Source organism: Nothobranchius furzeri, chromosome 12 (genome assembly GCF_043380555.1).
Source record: "Nothobranchius furzeri strain GRZ-AD chromosome 12, NfurGRZ-RIMD1, whole genome shotgun sequence".
NCBI lineage: Eukaryota > Metazoa > Chordata > Actinopteri > Cyprinodontiformes > Nothobranchiidae > Nothobranchius > Nothobranchius furzeri.
This window is the reverse complement of record NC_091752.1, coordinates 70,365,100-70,386,754: the sequence shown is the minus strand read 5'-3', so window position 1 is coordinate 70,386,754 and position 21,655 is coordinate 70,365,100. Positions and strand designations below refer to the sequence as shown.

Sequence of the window (21,655 nt, the reverse complement as noted above, 5' to 3'; positions counted from 1 at the left end):
TGGTGGGAGCTTTCTTCAGCTGAATGAAGATAAGACTGAGATCCTCATCTGTGCCCCAGACAAGCTGGTTCCCAAAGTCAGAGACTCTCTTGGTCAGCTTGCTTCTCACACCAAACCTTCTGTCAGGAATCTTGGCGTGACCTTTGACCTGGCTCTCACCCTGGATTCTCATGTCAGTTCTCTTGTTCGCTCTTCCTTCTTCCATCTCAGGAACGTTGCTAAGCTGAGTCCCATTCTGTCCCGCTCTGAACTTGAGACAGTTCTCCACACCTTCATCTCCTCACGCTTAGACTACTGTAACTCTCTTTTCACGTGTCTGAGCAGAACCTCCCTGAACCGTCTACAGGTGGTTCAGAACGCCTGTGCTCGGCTTCTGACCAAGTCCTCCAAACACACCCACATCACCCCGCTTCTCCTCCAGCTTCACTGGCTGCCAGTCAACTTCAGGGTTCATTTCAAGATCCTGGTTCTGGTCTATAGGGCCTTACATGGACAAGCACCATCTTACATTGGTGATCTTCTCAGTCCCTACACCCCCAGCAGGTCCCTGAGGTCCAGTGATCAAAGCCTACTGGTTGTGCAGCACCAGGCTAAAGGTCAAAGGTGACAGATCATCTGCTGCTGTGGCCCCCAGACTCTGGACCTCTCTCCCCCTGAGCCTGAGATCAGTGGACTCAGTGGTCTCCTTCAAAAAGCAGCTGAAGACTCACTTGTTCAAGCTGGCTTTTGTATGACCTTCTTCACCTCTCTCTCTTTATTCTGCTCTCCCCACCTTTTCCACCTTCCTCAGGATCCACTGGTTTCCCTCTTTCCTGCTCACTCTCTCTCTTAACATTTTTTCTTTTAAATCTCAATTGCCTATTTTTGCTCATTTTAAACATTTTCTAAATTCTTTTTAATAGTTTTACATTTTTTGTTTTTGTGAAGCGTCTCGTGATTTTTATCCTGAGAGGCGCTGTAGAAATGATATTTTTCTTCTTCTTCTTCTTCTTCAGTTAGGTTGTCAGCAGAGTCCTTCACTTATTTGGGAGTTAAAGTTACAAAATCCTACTCTAGTTTGTTTAGAAGTAACCTTACTCCTTTGTTAGATCAATGCAAACAAGATATTAAAAGATGGGCGAGTTTGCCATTATCTTTTACTGGGAGAACAAATTCTGTTAAGATGACTATCGTACCAAAATTCTTATATTTATTTCAAGCGTTGCCTGTGTATACAGGGAGTGCAGAATTATTAGGCAAATGAGTATTTTGTCCACATCATCCTCTTCATGCATGTTGTCTTACTCCAAGCTGTATGGGCTGGAAAGCCTGCTACCAATTGAGCATATTAGGTGATGTGCATCTCTGTAATGAGAAGGGGTGTGGTCTAATGACATCACCACCCTATATCAGGTGTGCATAATTATTAGGCAACTTCGTTTGCTTTGGCAAAATGGGTCAAAAGAAGGACTTGACAGGCTCAGAAAGGTCAAACATAGTGAGATATCTTGCAGAGGGATGCAGCAGTCTTAAAACTGCAAAGCTTCTGAAGCGTGATCATCGAACAATCAAGCGTTTCATTCAAAATAGTCAACAGGGTCGCAAGAAGCGTGTGGACAAACCAAGGTGCAAAATAACTGCCCATGAAGTGAGAAAAGTCAAGCGTGCAGCTGCCAAGATGCCACTTGCCACCAGTTTGGCCGTATTTCAGAGCTGCAGCATCACTGGAGTGCCCAAAAGCACAAGGTGTGCAATACTCAGAGACATGGCCAAGGTAAGAAAGGCTGAAAGACGACCACCACTGAACAAGACACACAAGCTGAAACGTCAAGACTGGGCCAAGAAATATCTCAAGACTGATGTTTCTAAGGTTTTATGGACTGTTGAAATGAGAGTGAGTCTTGATGGGCCAGATGGATGGGCCCGTGGCTGGACTGGTAAAGGGCAGAGAGCTCCAGTCCCACTCAGACGCCAGCAAGGTGGAGGTGGAGTACTGGTTTGGGCTGGTATCATCAAAGATGAGCTTGTGGGGCCTTTTCGGGTTGAGGATGGAGTCGAGCTCAACTCTCAGTCCTACTGCCAATTTCTGGAAGACACCTTCTTCAAGCAGTCTTCTCTCTGCACATCTCCGTTAAGACCCCCCCCCCCCCCCCCCCCCAGACGCTGCGCTCCGTTCTCCTGACCTCCACTGGAGTTTCCAGTGCGCTTTATGTTCTCGTTCTTAAATAAACTGTTATTAATTTGTTAAAACCCGTGAGTGTGTTGTGATTCTGGGTTAAACGCCTTCCCCAGACCATGACAGATACGTACCTCCGGCTTTTCTTGAAGATAAGAAATTTGCATGAATTCCCCAACAATGGGATCATTTTGGGACTTTTAGAAAAGAGATACTTGTAATGTAATTATAACCGTTTTATTCACAAATTAAAACAAAGCCATCCTTTCCCACTTTTCATAAAGACCTCTGCTCTTCTTCACCAGACACAAAACAAGCTATGGGATTTGTCCATAAAATTACTGACTTGAATCTCTTTCAAAGAAGAAACCAAGATGTAAATTATGTTATTTGTGTCTTTTATTTTGTATTTATTGTTACTGTTCTTTTAACTTTTGTATGTACCCTGTCTCAACTTATTCTTTTCTGCTTCATTGTTCTTCGAACAGAATAGCAGCCTGTTATACTGAGCCAGGATTCTCTGGAGGTTTCTTCCTGTTAAAAGGGAGTTTTCCTCTCCACTGTCGCTACATGCTTGCTCAATACGAGGATTGCTGTAAAGACTCTGACTCTAGTCAGTGACTCGATGCAACCTGCTGGGTTCCTTATATAGGAAACTTTTTTCTGATTGGCTTAATGACCTGACCTGTGTTGTTTACTATGGTGAAGGTCCTTGAGACAACTCTTGTTGTGATTTGACGCTTTATAAATAAAGTGAATTGAAAAAAACTTGAAGGTGTCCTCGTAAGCAAGGCGCCTGGCCTAGCAAGACATCGCCTTGTGGGGCCGGACGCCTTGACACTGAAAAACAACAGGTTAATATGGTTATATGTTATGAAACTAACAATATTTTTCAACAGCTGGTCGTCTTTTCATTTATTTACAACAACATTTTGATGGATATTTCCAGAGATTAATGGTAAAATCTACACACTGTCTCTTTAATTTTGTCGATAAGGTCCTCTTGCTGGGGTTCACTTTTTGACCTCGGCTGCATTCCAAACGCTTTGGAAACCAAAATCATTTCCTGGAATGATGCAGTAGCTTCACGTTATGGGACCATAAGCATCAACAGGTTTGAGGAGATGTCATGTTTCTGCTCCACCAGCAGGTGTCGCCATATGAGGCTGAAGCACTAATGTTATCATGCTTCACATAAACATCCTTACCGTACACGTGGAACCTTTAACGTCCACCATCAGCAGCAGCTGGGAGGATTTTGGGTTTTTCGCTGTGAGCCTCAAAGGGAAGGGGTGTGTGTGTGTGTGTGTGTGTGTGTGTGTGTGTGTGTGTGTGTGTGTGTGTGTGGAGAGAGTTTAATTTCTTCAGAGGTAAAATGGATTCTGTATCAGTTTTCCATGGAAAAAACTCACAAGCAAAGAAACGGATAACATTAGTTTTCATGCACGTTGATTTAACATTTATTTTGATTGCAGACAGGGGCGGATCTACAAAATTATTTATGGGGTGGCAGAAGAGGGGCAAACATTTTTCTAGGGTGGCAATACATATATGTATATATATATATATATATATATATATATATATATATATATATATATATATATATATATATATATATATAATATTTCACTGCAACGAGATATTGTACTTTGGTTTTATTGTTTAATCAGAAACACGTTTTCCTTTTTCTTTTCCCTGTGTTTACATATTCATTTGTTTTGGGTTCTCGTTTAATAAGCTTACAGGCCCATCACGAAAATAAAACACATAATAAAATTATGTCCTTGCTACAACAGCTGAATGTGGCAGTTTCCATGTTGCTCAGCAAAACAATTTACACATTCATCAAGATCCAAAGATTGTGCCCGTTTTGATTCAATGCTGAGTACAGCCTAGCTTCATAGTCTTTTCTCTGTCAAAGCAGACTGCAAATAGGTCTTTATGAGCCTGAGAGTTGAAAAACTTCGATTTTTCTTGAATTTATAGCTGCCAGCTGGGGTGACAGCAGGGGTAGCAAGGCTTTCTTTTAGGGTGGCAACTGCCACCCTATGCCACCCTTGTAGATCCGCCCCTGATTGCAGAACATTTTTGTTGCATTATCTCTTTTGAATTAGAGCTACAGGTGGCCCATTCTCACAGAGAGAATCTTCAGCGACGTTCAGGGTCAACTTCTCCAGACGTGGAGAACGTAACACGCGTTCTCTGGATTAAAATACACGTGGGTGATTAATGAACGCACTGTTGTTTATTGTTTACAGTCCGGGACGTCTGCAGGGTCCGACCCAGGTGCTTTTTGCTCCGCGCCGACCTCCAGCTGGTTAATGAGTAGCCAGGTGTGTGTTGCGTGGTCACTAATGGGAAACGCAGTGTTGCTCACGTGACCTTCTTACTTAACCAGCTGCATGTGAGAGCCGAGCCGCTCATCCTCTGCAGCCCGAGAGGAGAGACAGAAGACTCTGTGACTTATCCGCTGACCCAAAGCAGCATGGAGCTTTCACTGGTAGGGTCACCGCTCAGCTCTGGACGGCTCCACCATTGTCTGCTTTGATTAGGAACGTTCTTATCTATCTGCTCCACAGTTATCACAGCCTTTATGTCTCAAAACAACGTTTTTCACCGTTCTGTGTGTCTTCTATAAAAAGTGCTTCTCAGAAACAACTCTGTGGGAAGAGGCAGAATTGAATGTGTAAAATTTGCGTGGCTCTTTTTGTGTTTTTCTACCACATTAATACACTTTTGAAGGTTTTACCTCTAGGATGGAGGAAACATGCCTGAGGACTAGAGAGCCACGTGACGCCGTGATTGTTGAAGCACTAAGGTCCTTTTCTGACCCTCGCTCTGCAGGCTCCCCCGGCGATTAAAGCCTTCGTGTGTGGCTCTCTGAGCGGGACCTGCTCCACTCTGCTGTTCCAGCCTCTGGACTTGGTGAAGACTCGTCTGCAGACTCTGCAGGGCAGCATGCAGCCCGGGTCAGTTTAGTTATGATCACCACTGATGCCGTCTCAGTCCAACGCTGATGCAGCCGCTGTCTGACTGTTTCAGCTCACGCAGGGTGGGGATGGTGTCCGTGCTCCTCAGTGTGGTGCGGACCGAGAGGCTGCTGGGACTGTGGAAGGGAGTTTCTCCGGTAGGTGCCCCTGACTACTACACGGACCAAGAATCTGCTCCTCGCGGCTCAGACACCAGCTTTTGTTGGGATGCAGGACGTAACCGTAGAATCTCTTCTTCTCTTTCAGTCTTTTGCTCGCACCATCCCGGGTGTGGGGATCTACTTCAGCACCTACTACTCCCTAAAGCAGCACTTCCTCCAGGATGGCCGGCCGAGTGCTGTGCAGGCTGTGCTGCTGGGAGGCGGGGCTCGGACGGTGGCGGGCATCGTGATGCTGCCGATTACGGTGATCAAGACGCGCTTCGAGGTGAGCAGAGTCCCAACGCCAGCGCTCCTTCTAGATGTTCTGCAGAAGCCTGTTAATCACCTGCTGGTTGAAATCGGGAGTGTTGAATCAGGGTTTGAACCCAAACTGGACACTGGAATTGAGTAGCTAAAGGCTAAACGCTTTCGGACTAGCCATTAGCTTATCAGTCCTGTTGAACATAAACTCTTTCTCCAAACTGAGGCCGCTCCACGAGCTAAATGTAGGTGATGAACAGAAATGAGAACATTTGCACTGAAACGTGCTGTAAAGTGCCTCACAGGTGTTTTTTAGCCCTCCGTCTGTGAGACGAGCCTGACTGGTCCCGCTCTGATCCTCCCTTCTCGTTTGGGTTTGTAAACTTTGATTTTCATCTCAGATCGTTTGTGTTTAGAGAGCGAATGACGCACGACGAGGAGGGGGGGCTCGACGCGTTTAGTGTTATTTACCGACTGTCGTTTGTTGGGTTCTCCGTCACGTGAGCTGGTGACGCCGCTGAATTTGGTTATTCTGTATGTTTTTGATCTGATGGTTGTGTCGAACTCATCTGAGCGTCTCCATGCTCCAGTGTGGCAGGTACAGGTATGTGAGTGTGTGTGGGGCGCTACGCAGTGTGTGTCGAACTGAAGGTCCCGCAGCGCTGTTCTCCGGCCTGATGGCCACCCTGCTCAGAGACGTTCCCTTCTCTGGCGTCTACGTGATGTTTTACAGCCAGGCTAAGGCCGCTTTGCCACCAGGTGAATGAAAGATCCAGCGAGGAGCTCCTGATGCTTTAAAACACTTTTTAACCCAACATATTTTCTGTTCTCTTAAGAGATCAGCGCCTCCGCCTCGGCTCCCCTGGCTAACTTCAGCTGTGGGATCCTGGCTGGCGTGCTGGCCTCTCTGATCACTCAGCCTGCTGACGTCATCAAAACACACGTCCAAGTGAATCCCCAGCTGAGGACGGCAGAGGCCGTCAGAAACGTCTACGTGGTAGTTGTCTCCGTCCTCCTTTATGTAGCCACCACGCTGCTTCCATCACATCTAACGCCTCTTCCTGTCCTCTCAGGAGCACGGACTGCAGGGCTTCTTCAGCGGAGCGGTTCCTCGCTCTCTCAGGAGGACCATGATGGCAGCCATGGCGTGGACCGTGTACGAGCAGATGATGACTCACATTGGACTCAAATCCTGAAGGATGGGGGTGATGGGAATCCTGGGAAAGAAAGAAGAGATGAAGAGAACTTCAGAGCGAGGGCTGCACAGAAAGGTGGACACGGTCTGAAGAGTGGAAGGCTCTCGGTAACTGAGGAGGAGTCACCGTAGGAGATGGCGAGCTCAGGAAGCACACGCCTGGCGACGCGTCTTCGCGGACGTCGAGGGATCTGATCTTTGATGTTAAAATGTTCATGCAGGTTGTTCTAGATTGCTGATTCGTGCAACAGCCGGAGACTTCTCCCCAAACATTTCCCTGCTGTGAGTCGTTATCTTTCAGGACGGCGTCCCAGATGACGCTCAGACATCTGCTCTTTACCCTCGGCAGCGGTCCGAAGCCCCGACTCACACAGAGCAGTAACTTGAGATTACGCGAGTGATATTTATGTTAAAAGTGTGTTTTGTGTGACATTGTTGGTGTTTAACAATAAATGATGCCAAACGTGTGATGAATGAGTCAACCGGATCTAACTGGATCATGCTTCTGACGGTTTGACCTCTGAACTGCTGTCTGGGACTTAACTGCAGTTTGGATGAATTCACCGTGACGCAGCAGACGAACCTTAAAGTTTAACTTTTTCCAGCCTTTCTGGCTAAAACTCGTTCCAGAAACTCCGGTTTAAGGTTGGCTCGACTTCCTTGTGACCTAAAGAGTTGTTTATTGTTTATCTTCAGCTCAGACAGGCATGATTTTACAACTTCCCTTTTATGAAACGATGAACACATGAAAGAGTAAAGCTGTAAAGGAGTGATTTCTACTGGCTCAGACGAGAAGAAACGACTGCGCTCAGCACGAACGATGGCACAAGGCTTATCTCAGCGCTGATACGGATAAGCAGCAAGGGGGGGTGTGGTGACATGACATCAAACGGCAAAAAGAACAAGAGGTTGTAGGATTCAGGTGACCCCCCCCCCCCCCCAAAAAAAAAAACAAATCCCAATCAGGGTGATCTGCTGATCTCTAAAGGTTATAAAGGGAAAATATGGAGCGTGTTTGATTAAAAATTTTCTGTAAAAGCAGGAAATCTTGGATGTTGAGTAACAGGAAAGTACGCTTCTCATACTTAAACCACTGCACAGACTGTTTGTTTACTTTCGTGTTTATTTAAGAAAATTCCTTTTAACTAGTTTATCGTGTTGTCTTCGACCTTCTAGAGTTAACCCTGATTTAATCAGTAGAGTCTATCATTACCATGTCTGTACAGGATTCATATTCTGGACAACTTTCTGCTCACAGGATATGTTTGAATAAATAATTTCTCAACAAATGTCCTTGTGTACTTGTTATGATCACTTAGCCTGGAACATTTTATCTCCAGCAAATAAAAGTTACCACACAGGTCAAGTCTTTCACGGAGCAGCCAGCGTCTCCACGTGGTCTTAATATGGTCTTTCCATCCCCACAGTCTTAATATGGGATACTCATCCGACCCGCGAGCCGCCCGCTGGTAACCTCTGCCTCTGCACACGGCACAAAACTCCCCCTAGCGGCCAGAACAGTCGTGTTTGACGCCTCTCACAATAACTGGCCAATCATAGGCTGGGATTGGAGTATAAATTTGACGTCATTTCCGCTGGGCGCTCTCTTTTTCACCGTGTGGGCAGACTTCCATACGGCGTTGTTTCGTGGTGAGTTTTAACGGCTTTGTTTTAGCAATAAATGAAGAAAAAAGCCACCAAAGGCACGTTAGGGTGATTCTCCGCCGCGTTATAAAGCAGCGTAGCAGCGAAAGTGTGACTTAGCGAGTCTGAAATGGCTTTTAATTTGGGGTTGTTGGATGCTAACTTTAGCAGCTAAGTCGTTAGCCCCAAACACGCGCTCCTGGCGCTGTTCGGCTTGTCGGCTCGGTTCGGACCTCTGGACGTGGCACACGAACAGATCTAATAAACCCTGTTAGCGTTAAATTAATGACTCCCAAACATGCCTTTAATATCCAGCATACACCACTGGGTTGGTGTAATATGCAGGCCTTTAATGAAGCTAGAAGATGGTGAAAGGTTTGCTCTTCAGCAAAGCTAAAGCCACAGATTGATATGTTCAGTCTTTTTTTTTTACAGCGTATGTGTGCAGAAGGTCCAGTTCTATTTCTAATCCCAAGGATGGCTGCCAGTCCCATGCAGGGTTAATTTGAGATTTTATTTAAGGTTTTTTAACCCTCAGGGTTCACTTTAATTTACTAAACACCTGAGTGTTTAGAAGAACGTCCGCTGGTTATCATGGCTATAACAAATGTATACATTCATTATTATTATCTTTTGCTTTCTTAGATCTGTTAACTTAAGCCCTGCTCAAACAAAATATTTCCATCATTTTGAGGATTGTAACCCTTCAAATGCCAGTTTTTTTACTCAAAAGTCATTGCTGTAATTTATGAAAAAAGCTATTTTACAAAAAAAAAAAAACACTTTCTTTCAGCATAAAGTTTTTGAGTAGCAGCAGACTGACCATAGGGGACAAAAACGTCCCGTTGACTTCCATTCAAACCTCAATTTTTGATCCATATGTGGCCCAAGCAAACTTGTTTATTTAGATCTTGTGCTGTTTGTATTGAATTCAAAAGGTCAGCCTGACCTCTGATAAATAGATAAAAGTTTGACACTCTTACTGAACTTCAAAATGTAGAATACAAAAACGATTAGTATGTTAATGCACCTGTCTGGAGCTCCAGCCAGGTGCATTAACATACTAATCGTTTTTGTTTGGGCCACATATGAAGAAATGATAGAATTTAGTGCTGAAACGTAAAAATCATCATTTTGACTGCTTGTCTCCACAATTAAACCCTAAAATCAGAAAGCATGATTATTTGCTGCAGATGTTACAGGATCAAAAACTGGTTTGAATGGAAGTCAGTGGGCTGTTTTTGTCTGCTAAAGACTTGAATGTTTTTATTTTCATAGTGTTTGGTCTTTTTACAAAATTTGTTCAGAGGGGTTTCGCGACAAAATTTTGTGCCATATGCACAAACAATGGTGACATGCCATCAAAAAGAAAAGCAAAAAAAAAAAAACTGCTCAAATGGACACATGTCCCCAATAAAGCCAGAGGGATAATCCCATCATAGTTCCAAGATCATTAATGTCAAATGTCAGCTAGAGCACGGAGGTCAAATATCTAGGCCAGGGCTATTTAAGTCCAGGCAATGATTACTGGTATCCAGCATTTTTATGGGCCATTCCCATCTGTACCGGGTCGGCCCGGGCCGGGTAGCCCCAGTCGGCCCCAGCCTGGCCCGGTTGATTCCACACATCCTTGCCTTAAGCCCATGTGGGCTGATTCTACCCACCAATCAGAGGCTTGCTCTAATGGAAGGTGTGAATTTGCTGTCAGCAGTGGGTGCGTTGGTCCTGGTCGGCCTGAAGCAGACCCTCTCAAGAAGAGGGCTGAGAATGAGCCTTGGTTGGCCCGGAAAAATACCAGGCCACCCAGATATGTAAACAACCTACGCTACCCGGCCCGGTACAGATGGGAATGGCCCTTTAGTGGTTTCTCTGGTCCAACATAGAAGATTGAGTGGTTGAGTCACCTGTGCAGCAGCTCATCAGGCTCAGCAGAAGCCTGTTGATCACCTGCAGACTGAAATCAAGGTGCTTTGGGACAACCTAAGATCCAGATGTGTGTGCGCTGTTGACCTCCAGTAGGGCGGGTTACCTCCATGTTAGATCTGCTCAAAGCCAATGCCACGTTGAGGCTAATCTACTCACTAGCATACTTCAGCAGAGATATTGTAATATAGATGCAACGGCGTTGTACTTGATGCCGGGCTTTTGCAATTTGTCCTTATTTTTGTTTTTCTGTCCCAGCTCTCCCACTTAACTCGTAACACAGGGAAAGTGGTCACGATGTCCGGAGGTCTGGATGTCCTTCAGATGAAGGAGGAGGATGTGCTGAAGTTCCTGGCAGCAGGAACCCACCTGGGAGGTACCAACCTGGACTTTCAGATGGAGCAGTATGTCTACAAAAGAAAAAGCGACGGTATGTGAATTGCAGCGTGTGCTGTGTGGTTTAAAGATTGGACCGTGTAACATTCTCTAGCCTTCACCAGGTGTTTACATCATTAACCTGAAGAAGACCTGGGAGAAGCTGCTGCTGGCAGCCAGAGCCATTGTTGCCATTGAGAACCCGGCGGACGTGTGCGTCATCTCCTCCAGGAACACGGGACAGGTGAGGGCTAAAACAGGATTCCAACGGTGAACTGAACAAATGCAGAAAATGACATAAGTAACCAAATGTGAGCACACGATTAAAGCTAGGCATCACTGTTGGTGTTCTGGTGTCGGAAGTGTGCGAGAGTAAGCGGGCCGGGGTTTCGCTAACACCATGAGGATTTCTGTCCTATGACTGGGGTTTGATAGTGACCTGAGCCACAGTTGGTTGCTGTAGAAACGGCCCCTGGGTTGTAGCTTACTTTGAAGTCTAACTTGTTCTCTGCTCGCTGCAGAGGGCAGTCCTGAAGTTTGCCTCTGCCACTGGTGCGACCACCTTCCACGGTCGCTTCACCCCTGGTACGTTCACCAATCAGATCCAGGCTGCTTTCAGGGAGCCCCGCCTCCTGATCGTGACGGATCCCCGTGCTGACCATCAGCCACTGACTGAGGCTTCATACGTCAACATCCCCACCATTGCCCTGTGCAACACGGACTCTCCTCTGAGATACGTAGACATCGCCATCCCTTGCAACAACAAGGTGAGACAAACCGAGTGAAAACCTGTTTTATTGATGTGAAAGGAGGAACTGATGGTTATAAAGTCTACATCTAACCTAGTGGATGATTTAACTGTTTCAGGGTCACCACTCTGTGGGTCTGATGTGGTGGATGCTGGCAAGAGAGGTCCTCAGGATGAGGGGGACCATCTCCAGGGAGCACCCATGGGAGGTCATGCCTGATTTGTACTTCTACAGGGACCCTGAAGAGGTAAATGCAGAGCTTTATGCCGATGCGCTCTTGGTTTACGAGTTGGTACACGAGTAAAACGTGTTTGTGTTGCAGATTGAGAAGGAGGAGCAGGCCGCAGCGGAGAAGGCTGTCGTAAAGGAGGAGTTCCAGGGTGAATGGAGCGCTCCTCAAGCAGAGTTTCCCCAGACTGAGGTGGCTGACTGGTCTGAGGGTGTTGCTGTGCCGTCTGTCCCCATCCAGCAGTTCCCTGCGGGTACGATGGCTGCTTCCTAAACTCTGGTCGCTTCTGTGATTGTTTTTTCTAATGTGCCATTTTACTCATTTTTTTAAACTTCATTTAATTTTGTTAGCTACTACTGCTGCCGCCGCCGCCGCTGCTGCACCTGTCAAGACTGGAGAAGTTTTCTCAGGTGAGCTCATAAAACGTTTTATTGTATTAACAGTAGTTCCTGCTGGCTTCTGAACTCGTCTTTTTTTAAAATCTCCTACAGAGGACTGGAGCACCCAGCCTGCCACTGAGGACTGGTCCACTGCCCCCACTGCTCAGGCTTCTGACTGGGGTGGTGCTGCTTCTGACTGGCCCTAAATCATTGATAATGGCAACAATAAATTGTCTCCCACTTTGACTTTGTTTCATTTATTATGATCAATAGTTTATTTTAAAAATACCCTGCAGTAAGGATTGAATATAAAGAGGCATTTGTGACCTCACCTGGATCTGTCCTTGGCTGAAGGCTGAGATGTCCGATGAGACCGTGCGTTTGGTCGGTAAATTAAGCGAATGTTAAAAAGGGGGCATGAATGTAAATTAGTATCAAGTTTCCACCATTGATTACGCACATATGATGTAGTTGAGCAATTTGTAAAAAATGACGGAGCATCACAATGTTAGATATTTTTAAAATGTTTGGTCACGACTTACATAACAAATCTACGTTATTGCATTAAAAAGACGAATGGATCCAAACGGACTAAAATTACGTCCATTTTACAAAATTTTCAATCGTCAGAAAAGCTGTGTGACACGGTGTAGTGTCGAAAAAAAGCCCCTTGTTGAGCACTGGTCACAGACTGCGCTTCTCAAAGCACCTGATGATAATCGTGGCCTAAATTAGAACCATTGATGCTTATGAAAAAGCGATAATCTTACTTTTTTCAGGGTTAGGGTTTTAAAATGGTGTACTTAAAAGTTGAACGTTTTGAAGTGCGTTATGCTAGGAGGTCCAAAGGCAGCAAGACGAAGTCGGCCCGCCTCGACACATTTATGTAAATTATTGTAATAATTGCTTTTATTTGTATTGTCAAACAAGCTTATGTTGGTCCCATCTTGAAATTTTTAATGTCTATTGATAATTACACATTTGTATTAGGCTTTTCCTGAACGAGAGGCGCATATGTGAGCAGGGGTACATTTTCCAGCACAACACGGGAGCTCGCGCCTGTGCAGAACAATCACATTCGCGCTTATCTGTCAGGTGGGCGTGTTTGTGCGCTGCCATTGGACAAACGCGGTTCCTCTTCCCCTCTGGTTTCTGCTTTCTTTTCATACGCCCAGCCTCCGAATAATGATAATAATGATCAAGATGGCTACTTCAAAATCCTCCTTACGGTAGCTAAACACACATTTTATGGAAGTACGCGAAACAGAGTATTTCTGTTGATTTTAAGACCCTCGTAGGTGGCGGGGCCAGTGCGAGGAATTATTCTATATGGATTACGAGGCGTGAGAGGAGACAAAAGTCGATGTTCTGCCTGCAGAACTCATTCTGAGTAAGCTAACAGCAGCGCAGCGAGCTAGCTGTACTTGTCGACACTCTCCAGGTTAGCTTCCGAAGCAACTGCCGGTGTTCTTCCCGCCCAGCGTCAAATGGCAGAGCCGAGGAAAGTGCCCTTCGTCACAATCTCCTCATTCAGCACCTCGCCGCCGAACCCGGAGCTTAGCAAGAAACGCCGCCGCGAAGATGAGGCCGTCGACATCTCTTTTGGGAAAGATGGAGGTGGATGTGGTGCGGCGGTCGGGTCAGAAGGTGGCGGAGGTCTTTTCGGTAACACGCAGGGAGGTGACGCCAACGCCGAGGAGGAGAAACCGACCGTCCGCCTCAGCCTGACGCTGAGCGAGCCGAACGAGCGAGGGTCCTCGGAGTTCAGCTACTGCGAGCTGCTCCAGACAACCACCCCCCAGGTCAGACACCGATGCGGGCACCATCATGGACACGCCGCGGGGGGGGGGGGGGGGGGGGGGGGGGGGTCACCAGCTAAACTAGACGCGTAAATACTAACAAGTAAACAGCAAGCGAAGCGATGACGTATAATCTTACATTTGGTAATATATCGACGAGTTGTATTCAAATATTTTTCGAATTTGTAATATAATCGTAAATAAAACGTACCAAATTTGACAGTTAAATCAGGTCAGTCAGTTATATTTCCCCATTTAGCATCAAAAGTCTGGCTCACATGGACAGCACGTTTCTGACTGGCCTGCTTGTGGTCGTCCATGACCCTTGGTTATTTTCCTAAAACGTTTGAAAAATAAAGCAAACAAACAGGGAAAGTGCTTCACAGAGTCAGACTCACACAGTAGGAGGAACACTTTTGGACATAACACCGGCCTCTGTAAACGCTCCCCATGAAATTGTAAAGAAATTTGAAGAATTCACATTTCACACTTTGGATCAATACAACTCTATGTTTATAATTGTTTTAATAACAATAGTTATTGGAAAATACCTAAATAAACACAGACTTTGAAATTGTGACTCTTGGTAATAACAAAGTAAACAAATCTGTATAACGTTCAGCAATATTTGTAAGCATGACAGGAAATGACATCAAAACATTAACAGGGTCTAATAATGGGAGGAGGTGAAGGTAAGAATATTAGTTTTGCCTGCACTGATTAACCAAGATGGGTTTGAGATAAACACTGAATTAAATGAGGGAAAATCTTCCATTGTACAGCTTCTGAAATGATTTCTAATAATAGTTTGGGACATCTGCAGGTTCCTCAGGTTAAGCTGGCTTGTCCCGCGGTACCTAAAGGCTTGGCTCCGCCTCTGGACCCCAGCGATCCGTTTGCTGATGATGAGAAGGAGAGACGAGAGGTCGAGGCGCTGGCCAGGAAATTTGAGAGCAAATATGTAAGTGGAGTCTCCTGGTTTGTCCAGTTTGGTAACGAATGATCTCAGCAGTCGTCCCTTACTTTAGACCTTTTCTCATCGTTTTGAGAAGAATCTTTTTATTTGAATGAACAGTAGTAAAATAAATTCTAGAATAACTCGAGTTACCTTTTCATAAATCCTACATAATAATATTCAGACTTCACCTTTATTTCCCATAAAAACTTCAAATAGGGATGTCCCGATCCGATCCCGTGGTTTCAGACTGATCGGGACTCGGGCTTTACTTCCCGATCCAAGCCCCGATCCGGAGTTGGATACTGGGTTCAAATTACAGGAGAGCAACTTGGTTCTTAAAGGTTGTCAGGCTCCCCTGATGCCCTTAGCTTACACACCCAGAAGGAGCACTAAAGAGATCCAGTTTCTACCTTTATTATATTATTTATATGGACTCAGCGTAGCGGGGATTCTTCTGAGCAGAGATGCAGAGCGGCAGGCAGACCGCTGATTATTCATGAACTCCAGCTGCGTTCTGCACGGCCACAGTCACATGTTCTAAGTTTCTAAGTGGCGTCACCAAAAAATATATAATTAGCACACAATCGTTCGTGTCCGTTCATTTTCTCTCTGGTAAGTTCTGTCTGTGTTTGAGCACGACGTGTGGACGCGCTCGCGCTTCAGCGCTCGTCACTGGTGCAGCCGGGTGGCGCGCGCTCCGCTTTTTTTGCGGTCAGTAGATCGATTTGATCTGCTGGTTAAAAAGTGACTTGTGAGGTGAAAAAGAAGGAAGCAGGCAGGAGTTTTTCTGGAGGACTAGAAGATGCAGGAAGATCAGAGACAGACGGGACAGGAAGATCAGAGACAGACGGGACAGGAAGGTCAGAGACAGACGGGACAGGAAGGTCAGAGACAGACGGGACAGGAAGACCAGAGACAGACGGGACAGGAAGACCAGAGACAGACGGGACAGGAAGACCAGAGACAGACGGGACAGGAAGACCAGAGACAGACGGGACAGGAAGACCAGAGACAGACGGGACAGGAAGACCAGAGACAGACGGGACAGGAAGACCAGAGGCAGACGGGACAGGAAGACCAGAGGCAGACGGGACAGGAAGACCAGAGGCAGACGGGACAGGAAGACCAGAGGCAGACGGGACAGGAAGGTCAGAGGCAGACGGGACAGGAAGACCAGAGGCAGACGGGACAGGAAGGTCAGAGGCAGACGGGACAGGAAGACCAGAGGCAGACGGGACAGGAAGACCAGAGGCAGACGGGACAGGAAGACCAGAGACAGACGGGACAGGAAGATCAGAGACAGACGGGACAGGAAGATCAGAGACAGACGGGACAGGAAGACCAGAGACAGACGGGACAGGAAGATCAGAGACAGACGGGACAGGAAGACCAGAGACAGACGGGACAGGAAGACCAGAGACAGACGGGACAGGAAGACCAGAGACAGACGGGACAGGAAGACCAGAGACAGACGGGACAGGAAGACCAGAGACAGACGGGACAGGAAGACCAGAGGCAGACGGGACAGGAAGGTCAGAGGCAGACGGGACAGGAAGGTCAGAGGCAGACGGGACAGGAAGGTCAGAGGCAGACGGGACAGGAAGACCAGAGACAGACGGGACAGGAAGACCAGAGACAGACGGGACAGGAAGGTCAGAGACAGACGGGACAGGAAGACCAGAGACAGACGGGACAGGAAGACCAGAGACAGACGGGACAGGAAGACCAGAGACAGACGGGACAGGAAGAGCAGAGACAGACGGGACAGGAAGACCAGAGACAGACGGGACAGGAAGACCAGAGACAGACGGGACAGGAAGAGCAGGGACAGACGGGACAGGAAGGTCAGAGACAGACGGGACAGGAAGACCAGAGACAGACGGGACAGGAAGAGCAGGGACAGACGGGACAGGAAGGTCAGAGACAGACGGGACAGGAAGGTCAGAGACAGACGGGACAGGAAGACCAGAGACAGACGGGACAGGAAGGTCAGAGACAGACGGGACAGGAAGGTCAGAGACAGACGGGACAGGAAGACCAGAGACAGATGGGACAGGAAGACCAGATACAGACGGGACAGGAAGACCAGAGACAGACGGGACAGGAAGACCAGAGACAGACGGGACAGGAAGAGCAGGGACAGACGGGACAGGAAGACCAGAGGCAGACGGGACAGGAAGACCAGAGACAGACGGGACAGGAAGACCAGAGACAGACGGGACAGGAAGACCAGAGACAGACGGGACAGGAAGACCAGAGACAGACGGGACAGGAAGACCAGAGACAGACGGGACAGGAAGACCAGAGACAGACGGGACAGGAAGACCAGAGACAGACGGGACAGGAAGACCAGAGACAGACGGGACAGGAAGACCAGAGACAGACGGGACAGGAAGACCAGGGACAGACGGGACAGGAAGACCAGGGACAGACGGGACAGGAAGACCAGAGACAGACGGGACAGGAAGACCAGAGACAGACGGGACAGGAAGACCAGAGACAGACGGGACAGGAAGACCAGAGACAGACGGGACAGGAAGGTTAGAGACAGACGGGACAGGAAGGTTAGAGACAGACGGGACAGGAAGACCAGAGACAGACGGGACAGGAAGACCAGAGACAGACGGGACAGGAAGGTCAGAGACAGACGGGACAGGAAGGTCAGAGACAGACGGGACAGGAAGGTCAGAGACAGACGGGACAGGAAGGTCAGAGACAGACGGGACAGGAAGAGCAGAGACAGACGGGACAGGAAGAGCAGGGACAGACGGGACAGGAAGGTCAGAGACAGACGGGACAGGAAGGTCAGAGACAGACGGGACAGGAAGACCAGAGACAGACGGGACAGGAAGACCAGAGACAGACGGGACAGGAAGAGCAGAGACAGACGGGACAGGAAGACCAGGGACAGACGGGACAGGAAGACCAGGGACAGACGGGACAGGAAGACCAGAGACAGACGGGACAGGAAGACCAGAGACAGACGGGACAGGAAGACCAGAGACAGACGGGACAGGAAGGTTAGAGACAGACGGGACAGGAAGGTTAGAGACAGACGGGACAGGAAGACCAGAGACAGACGGGACAGGAAGACCAGAGACAGACGGGACAGGAAGACCAGAGACAGACGGGACAGGAAGGTCAGAGACAGACGGGACAGGAAGACCAGAGACAGACGGGACAGGAAGACCAGAGACAGACGGGACAGGAAGAGCAGAGACAGACGGGACAGGAAGAGCAGGGACAGACGGGACAGGAAGGTCAGAGACAGACGGGACAGGAAGGTCAGAGACAGACGGGACAGGAAGACCAGAGACAGACGGGACAGGAAGGTCAGAGACAGACGGGACAGGAAGGTCAGAGACAGACGGGACAGGAAGACCAGAGACAGACGGGACAGGAAGACCAGAGACAGACGGGACAGGAAGAGCAGAGACAGACGGGACAGGAAGAGCAGGGACAGACGGGACAGGAAGACCAGAGACAGACGGGACAGGAAGACCAGGGACAGACGGGACAGGAAGGTCAGAGACAGACGGGACAGGAAGGTCAGAGACAGACGGGACAGGAAGACCAGAGACAGACGGGACAGGAAGAGCAGGGACAGACGGGACAGGAAGGTCAGAGACAAACGGGACAGGAAGGTCAGAGACAGACAGGACAGGAAGGTCAGAGACAGACGGGACAGGAAGACCAGAGACAGACGGGACAGGAAGACCAGAGACAGACGGGACAGGAAGACCAGAGACAGACGGGACAGGAAGACCAGAGACAGACGGGACAGGAAGACCAGAGACAGACGGGACAGGAAGACCAGAGACAGACGGGACAGGAAGACCAGAGACAGACGGGACAGGAAGACAGGAAAATAAAAACCAAGAAAACAAAATAAAGTTCTTAACAAAATAAAATGTGGGTAGATTGATCCCACTACACGTGTGTACCTGTATAAAGCAATAACTTATCAGCATGTAGTATTTATATAGTTGATAACAATTCAGATCATCTTCAAAACTCGTCCCATGCCCAGGGGCGTATCTAAGCATTTTGGGGGCCGAGGCAAAATAGACCCCTGCCAGGTATTTTAAGTTGAAGTGCGATCTGTTTTTATATTAGACTTTTTATATTTGCAGTAAAGTCTAAAAGTGAAGAATTTATGTTATGTATTACGTGATTGTTCACGCTACCTCACAGAAGTGATCTGTTGTTAAGAATTAAAATAAAATGGTACAGGGTATCCGCGGGTCCTTAAAAAGTCTTAAATTTGCTTTTCCAAATTTAAGGCCTTAAAAATCCTTAAAAATGACAAATTATCTTTAAGTACAGTTTCCAAAGGTCTTAAATTACCAAAGACCCAATAAACAAGATTCTTATTTCTATAGAAATTCGTGAATTTCTAGTTAGTGTTCAGCATTTTTTGTGTATGATGTTGGCATAAGCGGAACCGTATACATTCAGTGGAAGGGGGCTATTTTTAGATTAGCATATTAGCTGGTTAAGCTAGTGAGAGCTTGCGCCATGGGGAAATGCAAGTTTAATGGTAACTGGATGGCTAATCCCACGTTTGTGACGTTCCAGGCAATAGCTGGAAATCATAGCTTGAATTTAATTTTAAAAAAGCAGCTTAAATTTGGTCAAAGTGGCCTTAAAAAGGTCTTAAAAAGTCTTAAATTTGGCTCCCTTAAACCTGCAGATACCCTGATGGTAATTAAATAAAAATAAGGAACATTCTGGAACTGTTTCTTCCTTTTCTTATTTTTTTATGCATCAAAAGTATCGGATCGGGACTCGGTATCGGCAGATTCTCCAAATCAAATGACTCTGACTCGAGGGCAAAACAACCTGATCGGGACATCCTGAACTACAAACGTGTAGCTTGTTCTGTGAGAAACGTGGAGCGGTGTCTCATATTTGCATGTCTTCTGATCCTTCCACTCCGTTGGTAGGGAGGCGGTCCAAAGAAGAAGAAAAAGGACCGGATGCAGGACCTCATCGACATCGGCTACGGCTACGACGAGACCGACCCGTTCATAGACAACTCGGAGGCCGTGAGTTTCACCAGACAGACCCTCCGTGTGGTAAATGTGCTGCTCCGCTCTGATGGCGTTCTTCTCTCGATCTCAGTACGATGAGCTGGTTCCTGCATCTCTCACCACCAAACACGGAGGCTTCTACATCAACACGGGCACTCTGCAGTTCAGAGCTGCGTCCGACTCTGAGGGGGAGAACGGCGCCGCAGACGATCATCACTTCAAGGTCGGTTCCTTTTCTTTGTCCTCGGCAGGTCGGACCAGCGGGACAAACACCGAGGCCTGTTGCTAAGTGGCAGAAATAACGCCGGTGTTCTGTTGGATCTGTTTGTAGAAGGTGAAAGACGGCGAGGAGCGAGTGATCAAAAAACGAAGGAAAAAGCAAGATGGTGGAATTCTAGAAGACAAGAAACCCAGAAAGAATAAAGTACCGAAGCCTGGGTATGTTTCCCGTTGCTGTTCGCTCTCTACGCTCTCTCTCTCTCTCTCTCTCTCTCTCTACGCTCTCTCTCTCTCTCTCTCTCTCTCTCTCTCTCTCTCTCTCTCTCTCTATCTCTCTCTCTCTCTCTCTCTCTCTCTCTCTCTACGCTCTCTCTCTCTCTCTATCTCTCTCTCTCTCTCTCTCTCTCTCTCTCTCTCTCTCTCTCTCGGAACGCTGTTGTGGAAGCACAGTATAAACGTTCACTCATGCACACATGTCCCAATAGGTCAGGGGTCACATGCAGACGTTACTGGTCTGGTTAGAGGATGTGTGCTCCTGGATGTCGACAAACCTTTTATGTTGTAATGACAACAGGAACTGCCCTGCCTTAGATTACGGAGCGTTCCTGTACGTTCTCTCTGCTCATCTGTCAAAGATCCGTCTGCGGTTCCAAGGTCTAAACCGTTGACATATATATATATATATATATATATATATATATATATATATATATATATATATATGTGTGTGTGTGTGTAAACGCGAGCCGCGGGGGGGGTATATCATTCTCAGTTTTGGCGCCTAAACTGTGGCATGAGAGCCTGGCCTGCCAGCCTCGTCCTCTGTTTCATTCTGCACAGAGAAAGGGTCTGGGAACTCCAAATAACCCCACCCCGTGAGATTCTAACCGAGCCAATCAGCGCTGAGCAGCGTGCGTCACACACCACAACGCCGAGTCTGTCATAAACATGGCGACTGAAGCGGAGTTCGCGGCGGCTCTTTCCTCTGGTCTAAATGACTTGGACACGTCTTTAAAACCACAAGTAGAAGCGCCAACGTTTTGGCGCTGTCGCCAGATGCCATTTCTGACTACAGCGTGGCGGACGTCACACACAGCGACGCTCAGTTTCTCATAAACAATGAAGACAGCGGTGGAGTTAACTGCGGTTCGTTCCTCTGGTCTAAATGACTCGGACACGTCTTTAAAACCACAAGTAGAAGCGCTAAAAGCCTTTCTTCCTTACAGAAAAGATGTGTGCGCCGTCGCCACACGTCTTTTTTTTTTACCACAGCTAAAAAACTACAGCGTCTTGCGGCGCAGTCGGCATTTCAGAAGGTGACATTTAGATCCTTTTTGATCGTTTAAACACTTATTTTTACTAAAGTTTATCATCACACGATGGTTACAATAAATACAGTTTAAAAACCAGTCTGTAGGTCATCACGTCTAAAATATTTCTGTTTCAGTTTTAATACCAAACTTTTATGAGTGAACAAATAATAATAATAATAATAATATATTTTATTTAACAGTGCCTTCATGACACCCAAGGACAACAATAGAGATAAAAGAGCCTAAAAGTCACGTATTAATGAACGTTTATTACAGAAAAATGGTACTT

At 47.2% G+C, this 21,655-nt stretch overlaps 3 protein-coding genes across 4 annotated transcripts in view; all 3 read left to right on the top strand.

The window, feature by feature from the left end:
• Positions 1-4,518: 4,518 nt before the first annotated feature.
• On the top strand, positions 4,519-7,214 carry LOC107376220 (mitochondrial glycine transporter B). The gene is made up of 7 exons (XM_015945211.3): positions 4,519-4,658; positions 5,003-5,127; positions 5,201-5,285; positions 5,395-5,574; positions 6,140-6,308; positions 6,386-6,546; positions 6,623-7,214. Exons 1-7 carry the CDS (start codon positions 4,644-4,646, stop codon positions 6,743-6,745), a joined length of 858 nt encoding a protein of 285 aa, XP_015800697.3. The 5' UTR covers positions 4,519-4,643; the 3' UTR covers positions 6,746-7,214.
• A 1,032-nt stretch (positions 7,215-8,246) lies between these two features.
• rpsa (ribosomal protein SA) lies at positions 8,247-12,290 on the top strand. Its single transcript, XM_015945210.3, has 8 exons — positions 8,247-8,394; positions 10,570-10,741; positions 10,812-10,930; positions 11,208-11,453; positions 11,554-11,682; positions 11,758-11,917; positions 12,015-12,074; positions 12,156-12,290. The coding sequence occupies exons 2-8, from the start codon at positions 10,609-10,611 to the stop codon at positions 12,248-12,250; spliced, it is 942 nt and encodes a 313-aa protein (XP_015800696.1). The 5' UTR covers positions 8,247-8,394; positions 10,570-10,608; the 3' UTR covers positions 12,251-12,290.
• A 149-nt stretch (positions 12,291-12,439) lies between these two features.
• ubn2b (ubinuclein 2b) overlaps positions 12,440-21,655 on the top strand; it is a 22,661-nt gene continuing 13,445 nt past the window's right edge. For both annotated transcript variants that reach the window (XM_070543007.1, XM_015945208.3), the window contains exons 1-5: positions 12,440-13,846; positions 14,667-14,804; positions 19,748-19,849; positions 19,926-20,057; positions 20,166-20,272. In XM_070543007.1, coding sequence (XP_070399108.1) covers positions 13,532-13,846; positions 14,667-14,804; positions 19,748-19,849; positions 19,926-20,057; positions 20,166-20,272 — 794 coding nt within the window. In that variant the 5' untranslated portion in view covers positions 12,440-13,531. The remainder of the gene's footprint in view (positions 13,847-14,666; positions 14,805-19,747; positions 19,850-19,925; positions 20,058-20,165; positions 20,273-21,655) is intronic.